This window comes from Triturus cristatus, chromosome 4_1, assembly GCF_964204655.1.
Source record: "Triturus cristatus chromosome 4_1, aTriCri1.1, whole genome shotgun sequence".
Classification (NCBI taxonomy): Eukaryota; Metazoa; Chordata; class Amphibia; order Caudata; family Salamandridae; genus Triturus; species Triturus cristatus.
The window spans coordinates 1,037,120,389-1,037,142,160 of NC_140585.1; the positions used below are offsets into that span (position 1 = coordinate 1,037,120,389).

The following is a 21,772-nucleotide window of genomic DNA, read 5'->3' on the forward strand; positions in this document are numbered from 1 at the left end:
TTTTGGGTTGGTACAAAGTACAACCCTGTTTGCGTGAACCTGTATGAATGGCTCTTGAATGGTTAGTGCCTGGAGTTCACTAACTCTTCGTAATGAAGTGATTGCCACTAAGAAAGCTACTTTCCAGGTGAGGAATTGAATCTCACATGAATGGAGAGGTTCAAAGGGTGGACCCATTAATCTGGTGAGGACTAAATTGAGGTTCCACACCAGTGCTGGTGGGTGTCTTGGGGGGAATTACTCTTTTGAGTCCCTCCAAGAAGGCTTTGATGGCAGGCACTTTGAATAAAGAGAGGTGCTGCCTGTTTTGGAGATAGGCTGCTATCGCGGTTAAATGGATACGTATTGAGTTGTATGCCAGATTGCATCGGTATGGGTGTAGGAGGTAACAGATGATGTTTTGAATGGATGCGTCCAGCGGGTTAATGTCATTGTTGTTGCAGTAAATGACGAACCTTTTCCATTTAGCCGCATAGCAAGCTCTGGTAGTAGGTCTCCTGGCCTCCTTGATGATATCCATACAGTCAGGTGGCAGGTTTAGATAGCCAAACTCTAAGACTTCAGGAGCCAGATTGCCAGGTTCAGCTGTTGCAGATCTGGGTGCTGAATCTCGCCATGGTTCTGCGTCAAAAGCGTGGGTTTGATCCGCAGCGTTTGATGCGGCACCACGGAAAGTTCTAGAAAGGCGGTGTACCATGGTTGGCGCGCCCATGTGGGAGCAACTAGGATGAGTGTCGGTGAGTGTTGTCGCAGTTTGCGTGCCACTAGATGTATTAGTGGCGCTGGGGGAAAAGAGTACGTAAATCTGCCGGACCAGTTCATCCATATTGCATTGCCCTGTGACTGTGGATGTGGGAACCTGGCGGCAAAGCTTTGGCGTTTTCGTTTGTGGCGAATAGGTCTAGCTCTGGATGACCCCACTGTTGGAAGTACGGTTGGAGAACTGACGGATGTAGCTCCCACTCGTGCATCTGGTGGCTGTGTCTGCTGAGCAGATCCACCATCTGGTTGTCTTTGCTGGGGAGGTGTTCCGCCATGAGGAATATGTTCCTCTGAATGGCCCACTTCCACATGCTCTGAGCCAGATGAGACAACTATGGAGAGTGTGTTCCTCCCTGCTTCTGTATGTAGTACATGGCAGTCATGTTGTCCGTCCGGATCAACACGACTTTGTTGCACAAGTGTACTTTGAATGCCTTCATGGCTAGGAAGATTGCCATCAGTTCCAGAACGTTGATGTGCATCTTTTTTTGTTGCGTTGTCCATAGTCCCTGCAATGTGTAAGTGAGTACACGAGCTCCCCAACCCTGGAGAGAGGCGTCCGCTGTCAGTATTATTTGTGGAACAGGCTCTTGGAACGGTCGGCCCTTGCAAAGGTTTTGTAGATTCCACCAATGCAGAGAGTTGTATGACCGACCGCTCACCAACACTAGGTCTTTTAATTGCCCGTGAGCCTGATTCCATTGACGTGCTAAGCACTCCTGAAGCGGGCGCATATGTAGTCTCGCGTGCGGGACTATGAAAATGCAGGAGGCCATCATGCCTATCAACTGCATGAACACTCGCGCAGGAAGGGAGTGTTGAGGTTTGAACTTTGAGATCAGCAGTTGTATGCTGTTGATCCTCACTAAATTTGGCTGAGCTGTGGCTGCCAGAGTGTTTATGGTCGCGCCCAGGTACTGTCGTACGTGTGCGGGTTGGAGATGTGATTTTGAGTAATTTAGTGAGAATCCCAGACTGTGAAGAAGGTGAATGGTGAGGGACATGTGGCTGGCACATTGCTGGGCTGACTTTGCCTGAACAAGCCAGTCGTCCAGGTAAGGGAAGACGTGAACGTGTTGTCTCCGTAGATGTGCCGCCACTGTTGCTAGGCACTTGGTAAAGACCCTGGGTGCTGTTGTTACTCCGAAGGGGAGAACTTTGAACTGATAGTGATGGCCTTGAATGGTGAACCTGAGATATTTTCTGTGTGAAGGGTGTATGGGTATGTGGAAATACGCATCTTTTAGGTCCAGTGTGGCTAGGAAGTCTCCCTGACTGAGTAGCGGGAGAACCTGCTGTAGGGTGAGCATATGGAAATGCTCTGAGAGAACGTATTGGTTGAGGGGTCTCAGGTCTAGTATAGGTCTGAGCGACCCTTCCTTTTTTGGGATTAAGAAGTACAGAGAGTACACCCCTGTCCCCTGCTGGTTGACGGGCACGACCTCTATTGCACCTTTTGCAGCATACTTAGCACTTCCTGCTGCAATAATGCCAAGTGCTCTACGGACATAGGACGGTGCTTTGGCGGTATGTTGGGTGGAGTGGACGTTAATTCGAGACAGTAACCGTGCTGGATAATGTCCCTGACCCACCTGTCTGTGGTGATGGTTTTCCACGCTGACAGGAACCGCTGGAGTCTCCCCCCCGACAGGTGTTATGTGGTCGGGGGGCAGGGAGAGGGCGTCACTGTTTGTTTTTGGGGGAGGACCTGGTGTTGCCGTAACCGCGTCCTCTGCCCTTGGTGCTGGAGCCACGATATCCACCTCTGTTGGTTTTATCATAGGTACTTTGTGTGCCCCCTTTAGTGTACTGCTGCTGTGACCCCTGACCTCTAGCTGCTCCTCTGTTCCCGGGGCGACGAAAGGAGCCACTACGAAACTGCTGCGTCTGCAGAGCCCCCATTGATTTCGCAGTGTCCGTGTCTTTTTTAATTTTCTCGAGGGTAGTGTCAACTTCAGGGCCAAATAAATAGTCTGGGTTGACCGGCTGATTCAGGATATTGTTCTGAATCTCTGGCTTGAAGCCTGAGATTCTCAACCATGCATGCCGTCTGAGCATGACGCTGGTGTTGATCGCCCTCGCCGCTGTGTCGGCTGCATCCAGTGCGCACTTGATGGATGCATTGGTAAGGAGTTGTCCCTCTCTAATGAGGATCTCCGCTGCCTCTTTATATTCATCTGGCAAATGTTGGAGTAATGATTCAAGTGTGTCGTAATGGGACCTATCATAACGGGCCAGGAGTGCCTGTGTGTTGGCAATGCGCCAGATGTTCACTGCTTGCGCTGCAATCCGTTTGCCTGATGTTTCCAGCACTTTGGACTCCTTGTCTGGGGGAGGAGCATCACCTGTTTGTGAGTGGGCTCTCTTGCGAGCATTAGCAACCACCATGGAGTCCAAAGGTAACTGACCCCTGATGTACATAGGGTCTCCGGGTGCAGGCTTGTACTTTTTTTCAATCCTGGGGTTTAGCACCCGTGCCCTGGTTGTTTCGTTAAAAATGTCTTTGGCAGGTTTGAGAACCCCTTTCAACATGGACAGAGTCTTGACAGTTCTTTCGGAAGAGGCGAAAGTGTCCACCAAGAAGTCTTCTTCGACAGTGTCAGAATGGAGTTCTACTCCATGATTGGCAGCAGCCCGTTCAATGAGGGCATTAAAGGCAGCAATGTCCTCTGTGGGAGATGTCTTTACGTTATAAAGCTGCGTGTCATGGGTATCTGGTGCGGTACCCTGGTCTGTGGGGTCATCCCATGCTTGATCTGGGTCTTGCAGGTGATCAGCAGGATCGATATCCCCAGGGTAGGTGGTATCATCCCCTACATAGTCCTCTACTGCGTCCGCCTCTGAAGGCGTCGGAGAAAATGACGGTGGATCCTGATGGAAGGGTTGAAAGTGTTCATGAAGCACTGGCTCTGACCCTGCCGGCAATTTGTGTTTGAGAGGAATTTTATAGGAGTCCAATCCCCTCTCTGGCGTGATTTTCCGCTTGCGGAGCATCAACCTGCCAGTGTTGGCGTCGATAAATTGTGGCTGGGAAGGCTCGAGATCTGTTTGTCCAGTGGATGGGGACTGCGTCTGGCGGACACGTGTCCGAATCTCGAACAGTTTCGGCGCCGTGGGCGGCGGCAACCCAAACGTGATGTTGGTTGGCGCCGAGGGTGCTTTGGAAGCCTTGTGCGTGTCGGGACCCGACGTAGAGTGGAGGGCTGCCCGTTCTCTGATGCGTTGCAACGATGCCAAGACCTGTTGCACGGTGAACGCAGATGGCTGTTTGGAACCGCTCGGCACCTTGGAGGTAGGCGTCGAAGCGGCCCCCGACTTCTTTGCAGTCATGGGGTCATCGATCCGAAGGGAGGTATCGACGCTTGTTGGAGTCGATGACTTGGCTGGCGCCGCCGTCGTAGACGTCGATGTAGACGGGGTGGCCACCTTGACTTTGGTGGTTGGGGCCGATGTCTTCGGTGCCAGAGGCCGAGGTGCCTTGTGGGGTCCGAGGGCCTTCTTCTTCGGCTCGGTAACCGTATCCGCATCCGCTGCGGTGAGCTCTGCACCGAAATCCCTTTTTGCGCGGTCGGAGCCGATGACCTTTGCCAGCGCCGAAGGAGTGGAGGTTTTCAAGGCCTTCGAGCCGATCACAACCAGTTTCACTTTCGGTTTCGATGGAACTGGTGCGGTGGATGGTTTCGCGGAAGGGAATCCAGTCGTCTTCGACAATAATGGCTCTTGCGAGACGTTCGAGGCCGGGCCTGAAGGCGGGGCCGAAGAACCTTGAGATTGATCTCGGGTAAGGCCCGAAGGCGATCCCTCGACCTGAGCCTCATGACGACGTATTTTGTCGGCCTCCGTATCGACGGGTTGGCCTAGCTCCTCGCTAGAGCTATCTTCCTCGGCCCCAAAGGCCTCATTGTAGTCTCCTACCTCGTCGATGACTTCTTCCCTCTGAAAGATCACCTCATCGTCGTCTTCCGATCGGGAATCGTGTCCGGAAGCGGGGCTGGAGTCTACTTCTTCCACGCTATCGGCGTCCTCGTCTTCAGTGCTAAAGATGTTGGCCGGGGCAGGCGCCGATTGCTGCGCCTCTAATCTCGCCGCCCGTCGATTCCGGAGAGTCTTTTTTGATCGGAATCTGGCACAGGCCATACATTTCGACTCATCGTGATCCGGTGAGAGACATTTGTTGCATACCGGGTGGACGTCGATGTGTGGGTATTTCGCGTGGCATAAAGGACACCGTTTGAATGGAGTCCTCGATTCCATCGTCGATCGAAGTTCGATGTTCGGACCAAACGGATCCGAAAAGCTGGAAGAAGGTGCTAAAGCACTAAAGAAACTAGTCGATACCGAACGGGAACAGTACCGACGATAACTAAAGGCCTTTTGGCCTTAAACTGGATTTTCCTAACTTGAGCTAAGATAAGCACATCCGAACCCAGTGGCGGAAAAAACCAATCTAAGGATGGAGAGGATGCCCATGCGCACTGTGGTCCAGGGGAGGAGTCACCTATCTCGTGATACTTCGTAGACTCTTCCAGGACAACAACGTGCAAACATCCGGACCCAACACTAGGTGGCGATCTATGCACAGATATGAATTCAGCAGCCCACATGCCTCGAACATTGCCCGATATCCCTCCTCAACGTGGATATTAAATTATTCACTAGCATCCTAGTGGCGTGGTTGGGCCCATATCTGACAGGTCTGATTGACCCTGATCACGCTGGATTTGTTCCCCACTGACAATGCAGTGAGAATACCAAGTGGAACATTCACTTGATTGACTAAGCCAAACGCTCTTCGAGGGAAATAATGCCCCTGGCCAAATATGTCGAGAAGGAGTCTGACCAGGTGGATTGGCCCTATTTAGAGGCGACCCTCAAACACTTTGCCTTTGGGGCGAGATTCTGCACCTGGGTCCAAAGTAACTATGGAACACTATACGGCATATGGAACAATCCAACCATCACTAGGATCTGCTTTGGCGGAGAGTAACACGCCTGGGGCCTCTATGCCAGAGACATGATAGTGGCACCAGAAACCCATCAGGGCCCTCCTGGACTTTGTGACAGAGATCGAGGACTTTGGAAAGGCCGCAGGATTCTGTATTAATCTACGGAACTCAGAGACCCTCAACCTTTCGTTTTCTCCAGCGATGGAGAGGTTGCTGGCTCGCCAATACCAGCTGCAATGGTTGACTACCCCCATCCCCTATCTGGGGGTTCAATTGGCCCCAACAGTAAAAGCGACAGCAGCCCTCAACTATTAAACCCTGCTCTGGTAGATACAGAGGGATTTGGCCCAAAGGAAACACTATCAGCTGTCCTGGCTCGGGTGAGTGGCGGCATTAAAGATGATTGCCTTCCAGAAGATCCTAATGTTACTTCAGGCCCTCCCAATAGAACCACCCAGAGGCGTGCTTCAGTCCCTGCAGAGGGAGATGTGCCGCTTCATTTGGGCAGAGGGGAGGCCTCACATGAGCTGGGAACAGAGTTATCGGTCCACATGAGAGGGAGGTCTGGAGATCCTCAACCTTCTACACTACTACCAAGCAGTACAACTCCTCTATTTGGTCGAATAGACAAGGGAGTAGTCCGAGAAACACTGGATGCAGATGGACTGGGCAGTAGATGGTGATCATCTGTGGAAAGTACAGTCTCTGCGATGCAAACATAGAGCATGGGGTCTTTACTCCTCCCCGGTCACTAAAGCCACTCTTGAAGTGTCTGATCGGGTGGCGACATGTAAAACTCTGTCATCGTTCCCTTCCCCATTGGCCACGATTGTGGGCAACGCAAACTTTACACAGGGGCTGGATCACAGGGTGCTCTGGCTATGGCAAACAGTGAGGTGCAGATCCATTGGCCACCTCTTTGATGAGGAGGGCCCCATCTCCTTCGAATAGCGACGTAAAGATTATGCGCTGCCAGAAACTGAGAGAATGCACTACCTTCAAGTCTGTCATTGACTCACTCATTCCACAGTTAATGCCGGGGCACAACGCCTGATCACCCCATTGAGAAATGGCTCATAACTAAGACCTCTGACAGCCGCCTTATCACAGAACTATACGCTATTCTCGGACGCACTACCCACTACCCCGGCGACCAAGACTTCAAGGCAGAAGTGATGGGAGCTTAAATTAGAACGGACGCGGACACAAAAATAATGGGACGAGATCTACTAAAGGATGCGACATACAGAACACAACCCTGCCAGCATTGAGACTGCTACTAAAATAACTACATACTAGTACCTTACCCAAGTGAGACTACATAGAGGCAACTCTGAGCGCAGTGCAGACTGCTGGATGGGTTGTGGGTCTCCCGGGAGGCTGCTTCATTTGTTGTGGGGTTGCCCTAAGCTTACACATTATTAGGACACAATATAGATACTTACTTTGACACGGAGGTGCCTCGCTTCCCCGTGAGGTTATCCTTCGGCTCCTGAATGCACTTACCTTACCGCTTAAATCCAGCAGGGAGCCACACATTGCTCTCGCATTAGGGGCAGCCCTACAAAACATCCTCTCACATTGGGGTACCGAAAAGCTCCTGACACATCTCAGATGGTTGCATCGACTATGGAACATATTAGGGATGGAGAGATTAACTCTCACACCGACTAATCAGGGTAACTCCTACAGAGAGCTGTTGGCATCCTTACATTGTTCTCCTCTCTGTAGAGTTTAGGATGCTGACCTGCCCCAGATACCTGCGTCTGCTGCGCTTGGCAGAACCTGAAACCTTGGCACGGAGAGGGGGGGAAGCCCTGGGTGGGCCAGCAGAAGGCGAATAGGCATTACTAACATGATGACATTGGATTTGAGTTTTCCAGGGGGTGGAGGTTTTGTTGGAATCTTTGATTTCGATTTGTTTTCGTTTTGAAGCGGTCTCTTGCTTACTGTTTTCAGATTTGTATTTTTCGAAATGCAGTAATACAGATTTGAACCAAAAATTCTGAAACTTCCTCAGATAGCTTTTGTGAAGTGTTAAGTACCTGAAACTAGACTTCTATGTTATTTCTAAACTGGATCACGAGCAACAGGCTTTGTAATTTCTGATAAGAGTTTCCTACGTGAAAACGAAACCATCCATTTACTAAAACTTTAAATACTGAATTCAGTTCTCAGCTTTGAAGTCTATTAAGTTATGCGTTTGCTTTCCCGCCAGTATTATTTCATACAATGCTTTACAAAGAAGCACTGGCAAAGTCAATAGATTAGCACTTGCTTTATATAGGTGTGACACATTTGATTTGCCAATGCTTGCTCTTTGTAGTCATGGACAGTATTTTTCTTTCCTTCGTAATTTTCCAGCAAATAGAACGTACCTATGGAATGTTTGACAGCCCAGATTATCTCAATATAAGGAGTATGTTCTGTACCCTTTGGCTGTAATTTATGTCAGCACCCAATATCAGAATGGCTACCTAAGCCATGCACACTGGGGTAATAAAGTGGGGCCTGGACTGGATGGATGCGCTGCTTCTTAGTGATAATCTGTACAGGAGCTCCTTCTTAGTGATGTGTGATTAACATAAGGATATGGGGAGTCTGCCTGCAATAGCTGTTGCATCCATTAGTGGAAGATGATGGCAAGTACCTCATAATGATACTCTCCTGAGGCATGAGCCAATTTTAAAATATTCACCAATTGTCTCTTCACACCTCGCGTGCCACAACTCCAGTCTCTAATCCCAGATATTTCTCCCATTGAGTCCAGTGGACACTGGTACTGTAGTCAAAGTATAATCATCCTTTTTAGTCAAGCGGCACTGGTGAACCACCACCTTAAGCCTGCACTTCACTCACAGCAGGTGTCTGCACTCAGTGTGTACAATCCATGGCCAGGCTAAGGATCTACAAGGAGTCTCTGAAGGGGAGGTTTTAAAAGCTCTCTGGCCAAACGTAGTAGGCAACACATTGCAAAGAGAAGCCACTTCAAAGATAAATCTGCCTAGCAGCATTTATTAAACTCCACATAGAGATTAGAGTTATCTTCAAGCCTGCTCAGCATCTGGCTGACCAACCTGGAATTATTCACAACATTCAAACTTCCACCTCCAGTCCCACAATATTCCATGGTTCTATGGCAAGAAACACCTACACACATCAACCCTCAGACAGCCTACTACAAATTGAATGAATTACTTTTTCTATCCTGTATCCTATGTGGAAAGAAACAAAAACTTCACTGTCCCTACTCATATAGCTTTAATGTACCCATAAGTCTCAATTCTCAAACTCGTCCATGAACCCACGCACACCACAGGCCACACGCTAGAGCCAATCTTCACCTCCAGCAACCGCATCAGGTACAGCCACACGACGGAACTCACCAGAACCGACCACTCTATCGTCCACTTCAATATCACCAGATCAAAGAACTCCACTCCTCAGTCTGCCCAGTGCCCCCCACCGCAGTGGGAGCAAAGTCTCACAGGATACATGGATCAACGCCCTCAACACCACCCACCCATCCCCTCCAAAACCTAGACCAGAATGTCAGACACTTCAACAATTGGATCACCAACTGCGCGACAGTGTCGCTCTCCCATTGGCAATACCCACAGAAGGGCCACCAAGCAGACTAGCTGGCGCACTGAAGACCTCAGAACTGCTAAATAACACCGTAAACAACTGGCAAGGAGATGGCGCACCAGCAAGGACACGACCGACAAGACCATGTTCAAGACAGCCCTCAACTTCTACCACAGAGAGTTGAGAGAATGGAAGACAAAGCCCTTAGCCTCACACATCGAATCAAGCTCCAATGACAGCAAGAACTCTTCAGCATTGACAAAGAATTCTCCAACACCTCAGCTGCAACAAACAACATTACCCCCTCAAAGGAACTCTGCGACAACCGTACAAACTACTTCCACAACAAGATCGCCAACATCTACAGAAACCTCAAACCCCAGCCCAATGCCACCTTCTTCTTCAGGCAACCCAACGACCCAGCTACCACCACAGGCATATGCTTAACCGAATGGAGCCAGCTCACCCCACAGGACACCACCACCATTGTGAACTCAGTCCTTACCGACCCATGCCCTCACCACGTCTTCAACCTAGGCGAAACCAGAATCAGCCATTTACTCACCATCTTGTTCAACACTTCAATAGCCACGGCCACCTTTCCTGAGGACTGAAAACACACAGAAGTCAACGCCCTACTAAAGAAACTATTGTCAAACCCCAGCAAAATCAACAACTATTGACTGATCTCATTGGCAGTCAAAGTATTAGAAAAAGCCATCAACCAACAACTCCCCTCACATCTGGAACGAAACATCTTACTCTACTCCTCCCAATCCAGTTTCCACAGCAACCACAGTACCGAGACAGCCCTCATCGGGCCACCGACGACATCCAAGCCCTACTCGACTGAGAAGAAACTGCAGCTCTGATCCTCCTAGACTTCTCCGTAGCCTTCAGTACAGTCTACCACCTTAAATTTTACATTTTGCTTCATTAGTTATATACACTTTATTAATCTGTTAATATTATTTCATTTTTTTAAGCAGCCGCACACCCCCTGAGAAGGCATCGTGGACCCACAGGGTTCCCGCACCACAGGTTAAGAACTGCTGCCCTAGACTTAACTTTAATTGTTTTTATTTTCCATAGCAGCAAATTAAAATTATTTTTTCTTGCAACAACTGTTTCCACTACTGTTTTTTTTAAGCAGTTATTTCTTTTTAACAACATTTCTCCGAGGAGAGTTTTTTTACTGCAGTCATTTGTCTGGCAAAGTGTTTTACACTGAAATGGTTTCTTTGCAAGGGCATTTCTTTTTTTGGGTTTCTATGGAATGACAGGTATTCTAACGTTTGCTTTATTTCCAATTACAATGCTCACCTTAAGCATGGTGTCATTTCTCCATGCAGCTGAGGCAAAGGATCCCCAAGCAATGCTTTCACAGTCATGCAGATGGATTCAGACAAGGACTTTAAATGGTACCCGCCCTAAAAAAAAAAAAAAAAAAAAAAAAAAAAAAGAGTTCATATAGGTCTAAGTTTATCATTTTATCCCTCAGTTCAATGTAAACAAGCATTGGCAAAGCCAGCAGGTCTGGCTTTTTGTTAGTGGAGAGGTTTGCTTATAGCTGGGTGGCTGCATGTGTTGCATCCAACTTTACCAGTAAAATCCCAAAACGAGGCCACATCTTGGGCTACAACAATATGGAAGCTGGGAGTAGAACTCCTATGCTAAAGAGAGTCGATTAGCAGAGTTACGTTGTATACTCAAATGCTATGAAAATGAGTCAGAAGTTAAAGTAGGTGTTGTAAGTAGTGAACTTAAACAGCATACACAACAAATATTGCTTAGTAGAAACTTTTTACAACATGCCAGTGTTTTATTTGCATCTGTAAGAAAGACCATGCTTGTGCACATCTTTACTTTGTGATCAAATAAGCTGTTGATCAAACAATATAATACTGTGACAGCAGAGTAAATCAAATAAACATCCAAGGTTGATTAACGGTTCTTTCAAAACACCACACACTTCCCAAACAAAAAGTCACTAATCAGAAATTTAAATGGGATCCTATCAGCAATGTAAACACAACACACGCTGGGCCTCAATAACAAGGCACATATATAAGAACACAAAAGGGACAAAGTAACCACCCTCAAAATGCCATGGCCCTGATGGATAGCCCATCCAAACCATGCCAAATTATAAAAGACTTATAAAAGACACATTAAAGGCAGTAGCGGCAGAGGACTGACCCAAAGCCCTCTCTCTTTTGCTCTACTTCTTATTGAACTTTTTTGAAGACTTAATAACATGAGAACTATAAAACCCGCGATGCTGTCTGCACTGAGACCCGATGACTCAGGAAAAATGACAGATTTTAACAAAAATTTCTTGCTACTTTAATTCAGATATCACCTGGGTTCCAAAAAGGCAAACATAATTTTAAGAATAAAGAGGGAAAGAGCTGTATATTTGGGATACTGTTAGTGAGCATTGCTCTAAAGCGGCCCATTTTTATATCCCTTGGAATAAAGAATGATGGAACACAAACACGGTTTCAGCATGTAGCACCCAAAAGAAGTACATTAAGAATGTAGTGAAACCTTTATTTTTTGTTTTTACTTTTACAAACGATTCTGTAGTGTGCCGCCTGTGCTTTATTAACTACAGCACATTTCTCCTCTCGTGTATTTTTCTTGCCTGTAAAAATGGGAGATGACAGCGCACACCACCTTCCTTCATTTTCTGTACAAGAAGAGAAGGCATTCAAGCCTGAATGTAGCAGCAGAGTTCAGGAGCATACACCTACATAAAGGAAGGAACCAGCAGGGGCCAAAAACCTCAAAAGGTCAGAACAGTTTCTTGGCAAGATGGACATTCAGCAAATGGTCACAAATGTTTATACAAAAGGCCAGTTTTGCTGCCCAACCAATCAGCTCCCAGTTGAGCTCTGAATAGCACTGGAGCATCTTTATATAGGCTTTTCAAATGCATCAGCAGGGGCATTACCCAGATATCTCAGCAAATGCTGTAACCGGTGCTGGCGCCCTGTTCGTTTAATTTTTCTCTAAACTGGGCTTGCACAATTGTGCCATCATTGTTTTCTCCTTGGGGAGCCTATTGTTGGCCTTCCAGATCACCAAATGGAATCCGCTGCTGCAAGCTAGCTTAAGTACATCAAATTTTTTAAAGCACACTCAATCATTGAATCGGTCTGTTCATCTTTGCTCCTTTTTACACAAATTTGTAACGCAGTCACTAAAATGCAAAGAAAAATAGGTGAACCCGGTGTTCATGGCCGGATTGGTCATTTATCCCTTCAGACATTTCCCTTCTGGGTGGGAGCTAATGGAGGCCGGTTTTGACATTTGTGGGCTACCGCCATGGTTTTTACTCTCCAAGGTTAATGGCAACAGGCACAGCAGAGGCAAAAGAAAAGAGAAATTAAATACGTGTAAAGAGAGAAAAGGGGAGCACGTCTGGGTTGAACATTTTTGCCAGAGCTTCTTTTGGTTCCTGGTCGGGCCCTGCCAGTCTGGCTCATCAACACAAGTTTTAGAGCGGGGCCCTGCTGCCTGTAAGTCACTGCATAATTCACCTGACCTCTTTCTACTATGCTGTTTGTTTTAGATAGCAGTATTTTTTTCTTTTTAATGATATCTGTGTTTTTATGGACACTACCACTGCTCATTTCAGCCCTCTTGGCCACCACCAGATTCCGGACCATAGAAGGAGGAGGGAACTAAGCCATGACCCATCTGCAAAGTGTTGTTTAAGAACACATCACTCTGCAAATGGGTGTCAGGACTGCAAATGTGTAAGGCGTACTTCAGCTACGTCATTCATATCGGCAAAATGTATATTATTTAGCAGACGCACTGCACGTGCAAAGGGCAGCAAAGCATTTCTGATAAAATGGGGCTGTCAGGGCGCTCATCAATGCATCTCTGTGCACAACAAGAATCTACGCCGAGCAACAGAAATGGGACCCCAAGCACTGCCTCAGGTGCTCAGAGGTTGAATTCCAGCCCTGTCTGCAGTTGGGAGAGGGCATAAGGTTGTCTTTCCCTATGTACATCCTACCTCTCCTGGCCGGCTCCTCATCTTCACTGCAGGAATTATGCATTGCTGGTCCCAATGTCCTCACCTGATTCCGGGCCTCCTACTGCCATGGAGTGGTCACCATGTGTAACATGGGTTAACATGTGTACTGTAAACCTATGTTTTACTTACCTATTGAGGGGGTATACGTAATAACTGTGCAGCAATGTTCATTTATTTGTTTACACAGAAGACGTTTGTATACGGCTTGAAATCCAATACAAAGTGTTATAAAAAAATAATCTCTGCATTCTGAGAATTGCAGTTCTCGTTCAGCTCAAATGTACCAATTGGCCAGCTGACGCGAATACCCAGTAATGTGCGAATGGAAAGCCCTGCATTTAGGGTGACCAACCGTCCGTAAATTTCACGGACAGTCCGTAATTTCGGCCGTCTGTCCGTTGTCCGTGAAGGATTCTTTAACGGACGCCATTTGTCCGTAATTTTAACCTGCACCGGTCGCACCACCCTAAAGCCGGTACAGCTTCCACCCACCTCCCTGCTTGACTCCGATGCTGTTGAGGTCGGGTGTAACAGACTCGATGCAGTACCCAGCAGCATTGGAGAGGCACAGCGGGATGGTAACCCTCACACCTTCAGCCCGTGATGAGCTGTTAAGAGGTGCTTGAAGGTGATTGTGAGGGAGGGGTTGCAGCGTCAGGAGGGGGGGGGGGGGCATTTATTCAGATGCAAACAGCCCTGAATGTGTCATGTCTCTGCAATTTAGATGGGGCCTCACACAATCCCTTTCTACCCAGGGCCCCAAACATCCTAGAACCGGCCCTGATTACCCCGAGGCAGCACGTGGTTCTCTTCACAGAGCTTAATCACTGTCACTAAATTGTAAGCAAACCTCGGTTCTTCAAACATGCAGTCTATAATGTAATAAAATAAAGAAATGGCACAATCGCACCCACACTGATTAACAAAGTATGGAGGACAATCAGTTAAATCAGTTCTCTTTAAGTATCTCCTTTAAGTACTGTACATCACAGTGGGGGATGGCAAAACTAAAATTTTGGAAAGAGCCCCTGTCCTCTCGTTTTCTTGCCCATGAGAGGGTGAGGAGCCCTACCCCACCCTGGAAAAGACCAAGATGATACTAGAATACTGCATGCCCACCCCTGTGCCCACCCTGGTGGATCCTGTTCCCCCTCCTGTGATGGCTCCTGCCCCCCCCCCGTGATGGCTCCTGTCCCCCCATGTGGTGGCTCCTGTCCCCCCCCCCCGCCTGCGATGGCTCCTGTCCCCCCATGTGGTGGCTCCTGTCCCCCCCCCCCGCCTGCGATGGCTCCTGTCCCCCCCTCCTGTGATGGCTCCTGTCCCCCCTGTGGTGGATCCTGTCTCCGCCCTGGGTGGCTTCTGCCCCAGTCCTGGAATGGCTCCTGCAGCGAGGGTGAAGTTTTTGATCGGCCTCTTCTCAAAAAGGCTCAGCTCAAAATTAATATGAAAAGGTGGGTGAGTGAGTAAGTGAAGGGATGGGTGGATGGCTGGATGAATTAGTGAAAGGGTGAATGGATGAATGAAAGATTGACTAGATGGATAATGAGAGAGGATGGATTGATGAGTGAGTGGAAGGATAGATGAGAGAAAAGGTAAATAGCTGGATGTATGGGTGGAAGGGTAGCTGGATGGGTAAAAGGGTGGATGGATGAGTGAAAGGATGGATGAGGGAAAGGATGGATGAGGGAAAAGGTGGATGAGGGAAAAGGTGGATGATGAGTGAGTGAGTGGATGGGTGGATGGATGAGTGAAATGATGGATGGATTGATGAATTGATAAGTGCAAGGGTGAATGGATGGACGGATGAATGAAAGGGTGGATGTAAGGATGGATGAGTGAGTGAAAGGGAGGGTAGATGGACAAAAGGATGAATAGATGAGTGAAGGAGTGAAAGGATAGATGGATGAGAGAAAGGATGGATGAGTGATAGGGTCAATGGATGGATTCATGAGTGGATGAGTGGATGGGTGGGTGGATGGATGGAAGGATGGCTAAGTGAAAGGGTCGATGGAGAGAGAAAAGGAGGATGGATGGATGACTGAAAGGGTAGGTGGGTGGAAGGATGAGGGACTGGGTGGATGGATGAGTAAGTGAAAGGATGGCTGGATGGGTGAAAGAGTAAATGGCTGGATGGATGAGTGAATGGATGGATGGGTAGAAGAGTGAATGGATGAGTGTACAGATGGATAGGGTGAAAGGGTGGATGGATGATGGATGGATGAGTGAAAGGATGGATGAAGGGATGGATGAGTGAAATGATAGATGGAAGGATACATGATGGACAGGTTTGCAAATGGTTGAATATGTGGGCTTACTTATATACTATTGCGCGACCTCCTCTGATGTGTCTGTAAAACTTATCTATTGTCCTGAAGTTTTGTCCTGAATTTTGACCTCCTGTCCTGAATTTGTGTCCTGAATTTTGACCCTTTGTCCTGAATTTTTACACTCACTGTCCTGAATTTGCACCAATGCCAGTTGGTCACCCTACCTGCATTGGAAACATTGAGATACCTGGCGACTAAAAGATGTGGCTTAGAGCGACCGACTTTGAAGCTGGGGAACCAGGTTCGAGTCTGGCGGAGGCTCAAACATCATGTGATTCTGGGCAAACCACTTAATCTCCCGTGTCTAAAAATGAATGTATCCAACTGGTGCTCATGTAAAGCGCCTTGATAGCTTCGGGTCGAGTTCGCACTACATAAAACTGCAACGAAAAAAAATGCTGGTGAGATCCGGATAAATCTTAATCCTGTTCTGAAGCGTAACATGGGGAAGGTAGATAAACACACACAGGGTCAATTCTACTAAAACTGATATCCTTGTGTGTAGCGCCACCTGGTGGCATTCCTCGGTACACGCGGCCAACGGTGAACGCTTGTTTGGGACGGGGTTTTGACAGCTCAGTTGCAACTAGACCTGTTGTATCGTAAAGGTGTTGACGTGCTTTGCGCTGGGCAGCACAGTGCTCCGGTTGGCAATCAGTGGTTATTAGTTTTAGGGATTAGCTTTGTGCTCCTCAGGAAACCGTTCCATTCCATTGCTCCACTTATTTTGCTGTAGATTAAAATAATAGCCACTTTATTTGAGTATGGGGGGAGGGGGTTATGTGAGATGAGTGCACAAGCCCGGGGAGATTAGGTATTGCTAGGTTGCAGGCGTAGCACTTTCAAAGAGGGAGAGACTATGTATGGCTTTTGAAATTAGGTGCGAGTAATTTACAAACGCAGAATAATAAGGAGATTACGGCAAACATGCATGTGACAGAGTAGGCTGTGCCGGGAGGGAGGAGTCATGCAGAGGATGGACGGTAAGCAGTTTAAGAATATACAAAGAGAGGGCTTTGGGTCCACCCCTTTTAGCCAACCTCTTTCAGGCATTGGACTGACACGCTGTCAAACACGCCTTCATCTCCTCTAATACTATTGGTTGCTGGGTTGTACCCTTCGGCATCCATGAGCGTGCCTGCACTGAACTGAATGAGACGGTGTTTCAACTCCAGGCCCTCTGCCCATTCCTGCAGGATGCATTCAACATTTTATTTATTTTAAAAGTTTTATATAGCGCTAGCTTGACCCGTAGGTATCAGAGCGCTTTACATACATACTGTAAAGAAAAACAGACGGAAATTGCATTACATAGTAGGCAGTAAGGAAGCAAAACCAGGGATAAAAAAAATACAGCATGGAAGATAAGGTGGATAACACAGTCCGGTAGCCAACTATCCTTGAATGTCAAGAGAGAGGAGTAAACTCGGATATTAAAGTCTAGGTTAGTTGACGTTGGTCAGGAAAGTATTTGTTAAGGAGATGGATTTTCAGGTCCCTTTTGAAACAGGAGAAGGAGGGGTTGCATCTGAGGACTATAGGGAGAGCATTCCACATCCTGGGAGCGTTGCCAGAGAACGATCGGTATTGTGTGGTTTTCTTTTTCCGTTTCGGATGAATAAGAAGGAGTGAGTTGGAGCTTCTCAGCGATCTGGATTGACCTGCTCTTACCAGTTTGTTGTTCAGGTAGTTAGGGGCCGGAGAGTGAAGGGTTTTGTGTGTGATGCAGGCCAGTTTGTAAATACACCTCCCTTCCATGGGAAGCCAGTTGAGGGAGTTGGGAGCTGTAGTGATGTGATCAAATCTTTTTACTCCAGATACGAGTCGAGCGGCCATGTTCAACACTGCCTTTAGAGGGGCTAGGTGAGCTTTTGGAGTCCCTGTTAGGCTGGCGTTCCCGTAGTTGATTTTAGAGAGAACTAGGGATTGGACTACTGTCTTGAGGTCATCATGGGGAAGAAAAGGTTTCAATTTCTTGAGGTGTTTTAGAGAGAAAAGAGCACTTTTTGCTGAGTTTTTGATTTGGGCCTCCAAAGATAAGTTCTTGTCAAGGGTGATGCCTAGAGACTTAACTGAGTCGAATAGGACGATGGGGCAGTTTAGGGCAACCAGATTCTTGAGCCACTCTTGGATTGGACGATGGTTGCTTTTTGGAGAGAATAGGATTAGTTCTGTTTTATCTGCATTGAGTTTTCAGTGGTTAGCGTTGAACCAAGTTTGGATCTCCGTTAGAGTGGCATTGAGGTGTTGGATGTTGCTGGGAGACTTGATTTTGAAATAGATTTGGGTGTCATCAGCGTATATGTGGTAATTCATTACCACCCAGGTCTGTTGGCTTTGCCAAGGCTTGTGTTTACGTGTAATAATAGCGGCATTGCACAATTTGGTAGAAGACAGCAAGCTACCAGTGCAACTCTCCGTGCTGCTCTAACTGCTGCAGTGGTAAAGTGGGGCAATCTAAGTGGAACTGAACAATAACCAACAATTTTTTTTTTAAACATAGTTTATTGGTTTTTTGTACAACCACATAGATCCATACAAACTGTTTTTGCCTTGTTTTCCACATGCTCCCCGAGGATTAATCACAAACCCCCGGCAGTCATACAGTGCATAATACAAGGCCATGTAAATCTCTCCAGAGCTTATGCGTCAAACAAACAAAAAAAACCTCCATACCAAATACCCTACCCCTAAACACTATGAAAATTATAAATTCCCTCCCCCTCCCTCAGTCCTCACCAACAACTCAGGTGGCCGCCTCTGTCCTCTGGTATTCTACATTCCGAGGAATATCTATGTGTTGAGTTATATGATGTACCCAGCTTGTTCCGGGGCTATCCCCTCATCCCCGACTCGGTCTCCGCCATCAGCATCCGGTTCATAATCTCGTAGTGCCTGTACTAACGCCTCCCATGCAGCTGCCGCTTCTAGCGCCTTATCGTCGTTGCGTCTGCGCGCCCATTGATACCGTAACGCGCCCTCACTGGTGGCCCATTTAAGAAATTCCCCTTTCCATCGTTTACTAGTGGGACCCACTGTTGCTTTCCAACGCTGAACAATAACCAACAATCACTCGTTCTTTTAATTTTACGAACCCAGCCTTCGACTACTGGAGTCTCGATCCATGTCTCACAGATCTGATGTCTAGCGATCAACATTAGACAGAAAACCAGCTAGACTTCCTTTTGGCTGAGCATATATGATCAGCTCTGTCACTGTAAGAAAACAAACCGAGCACTGGCAGCAAACAGAATGGCTAGAAAATAAAGCGTAACTCGTGGTCCTACAATTACACCAACAGACCCTCCAGTGTCTGCAAGGCCCCGCCCATCTTCAATCTCTGCAATGAGCTCAGGGCTCAGGATGCCACGCCCCTCACTCACCTACTTTAACTTGCGTGTGTAGGGTTACCGAAATATTTAATATCCACTTGTTTGTATAACTGGCCTTCCAATAAAAGCATCCGTGCATTCTGAGAGTTGTAATCTCGACTCCGCTCAAATTAATCAAATTATTTTTTAAAGGCAAATCCTGGGCTGGGAAAGTTGTGCCATCCGGCAATCCTGCGCAAGCGGCGACTCTCTCCAATAGTGGTGAAACCTGCGTAAAGTGTTAGCCTGGCTGGAAAGAGTTCAGGAGTTCGCTTTATGTGTTGTGCATACATGACAAAACACTCTGCTGTGATTTTAGCAAAGAAAACAATTATTCCATATTGGATTGAACTTGGCTTGGTTCAATCATGCTATAATCCAGCAAAAAAGACCTGGCAGTAATCGGTACTTTCCATCAATTTTTATGTGTAAATACGTAGGATTACTCATAGGGTTATGTATATATCCATTTCCCCATAATCAGTGGTTCAATCATGCGTCAGGATAGGCGGTCATTTAACTAACAGTCTAGTTTATTGAAGCAGATATCCTTGTGTGTGGTGCCACCTGGTGGCCTTCTCTTGTAAGGGGTTCTGCCTTGATGGAACGTTTTGGGACTGATCTAGACAGATTTACATCTGGACAGGTATTACTCCCTCGGATATCCCATCCGCTGAAATATAAAATCCCAAGTAGTGACGGAGTAACCCGCCCGCCGAAAAATCTAAATCAAGCCCAGAGTGGGTTACATTTTAGGCTTGCCTCAGTAATTCCTACATAAACAAGCTCTAACAAAGACAATAGGTCTGGTGTTATAAGGCAGCTTTTTGGCTTTCTCCATGCATGTTTTGTCATTGTTTTTATAAAATCTTATTGTAGGTGGAGATGATGGGGTCTTGCCAACATAAAACAAGCATTTGCAAAGCTAATAGTTCTCGGCACTGCCCTTCAATGTGAATGTCTTTTAGCCACGGTTCAAGCAAGGTAGCTGGAGGGAATGGGGAGATGGGAAAGCAACGACGGGAGTGGGCAGGCGGAAGAAACAATGAAGGGGGGAAAAAATACCGTAACTGAAGCAGGATTAGCGGCAAAAATGAATGTGCCGTTGAGGAATGTAACTGGTGAGCACTTAAAGTGGTTTGTATTCGAGCTATGGTAAGACAGAGGATGGAGTGAGCGCTCCAATACCATCGGGTCATGCATTAAAAGAAAGTGCTGTTCATGTTTAAACACATTTTTAAGAAATGCATTCATTTATGTACACGCGCATGCCTTTTAGTGGTATGTGTAGAAGGGAGAGTATGGCAAGACGGAGGACAGAACAAACACTCCAATACCATTGGATCGTACAAAAAAAAAAATATATAAAAGCAGCAGCGACGAGGCAGGTAGTGAGGGGATTGGTCAAGCAGGGAAGCAGGAGAGGATGGTGAGATGGGCAAACAACGACAGGAGGGCAGGAGGAAGCAACAATGGAGAGGGTAAAAAATACTTTAAATCAAAGCAGGATCAGTGGCAAAAATGAATGCGTCATTGTGGAATGTAACTGGTGAGCACTCAAAGCACTTCAATACCATCGGCTCGTCTTCCCACTATGCAAGACGGAGAACGGAGCGAGCACTCCAATACCATCGAATCGTACAAAAAATGAAAATAAACAAGTGCGTTTCTGTTCGTGTTTTAACAACTTTTTAAGAAATACATTAATTTATGTACACATTCATGTGTTTTAGTGGTATGTGTACAAAGGAGACAGACTCAAAGCACAAGTACTCCTATGGAGATTTTGAAAACAAAGAAAAAATAGCTGCGCAAACCTGGAGCAGTACAAGAAGAGATGTACTTGGTCCATGCTCTTTGGGAGGGCCAAAAGCAAGAGGAGGGCATGATGTCCACATGCCATGACAAATGACATCAAAGAAAATGGGAGCGACACTGAAGTTTACCAATAGTAGGAGATGGGCGGCCTGTAAGCCCACAGATAGAACACAACACATCTCTTTGAGACAGCGCATGCACTGTCTAGCCTAGCATCGCATGTGATTTCTAGTTGAGACCTAAAAACAATAGATTTCTCACCTACTGACTTTGCCAATGCTTATTGTGTTTAGAAACGAGGAGATCAAGTGATTTATGTGTAATCACAAAATGTGGAACTGAGGCAGAGACTAGGGAGATGATATGGCGTCCTCTTGGGAGAAGATGTGGTGTAAGGGCCAGAATTGCAAACTATGGAGCTGGCAATCTATTTTTAGTTTCAGGGTCGGCTTAACATCATTGATTTTGTGCAAATCACTTAATCTTGCCGTGCCATGGGCATAACAAAGGCCCCTGCAACCCTGTGGTGTGGGGCAGGGCCCTGCGGTCCAAGGGCCCTCTTATCACATAGTACACTCACACTGACAGGGTCTGTCTCTGGGACTTAGTTTTAAAGTTATGCTCGTCGCTGTTCGCTCACCAATTGCATGTTGCGCAGTACACGGCGCAGCTGGGTGGTGTTCACCGCGTCTTCAACCTCACGGTGGGGCATAAGGTGGGGCAGGGCTGGGCTGGTGTGACTGAATTGTCATGCACAGTCAGTGTAAACTGCACGTGTGGTAGCCGGTGGGACCGGGTCGGACACTGGGACCAAACCAAAATGTAATTGCCAGCTGCGGTCTTCTGCTGCCTGCCTGTGTCTGTCACCAAAGCTGCATGTCTCAGGTCAGTTGGAGACAGAGACACGAT

At 47.3% G+C, this 21,772-nt stretch overlaps 1 protein-coding gene across 3 annotated transcripts in view; it reads right to left on the reverse strand.

Moving 5' to 3' along the window:
• HDAC10 (histone deacetylase 10) overlaps positions 1–21,772 on the reverse strand; it is a 440,238-nt gene that overhangs the window by 158,814 nt on the left and 259,652 nt on the right. For all 3 annotated transcript variants that reach the window (XM_085653979.1, XM_085653977.1, XM_085653978.1), the window contains one exon: positions 10,620–10,726. In XM_085653979.1, the coding sequence (XP_085510105.1) occupies positions 10,620–10,726 (107 nt within the window). The remainder of the gene's footprint in view (positions 1–10,619; positions 10,727–21,772) is intronic.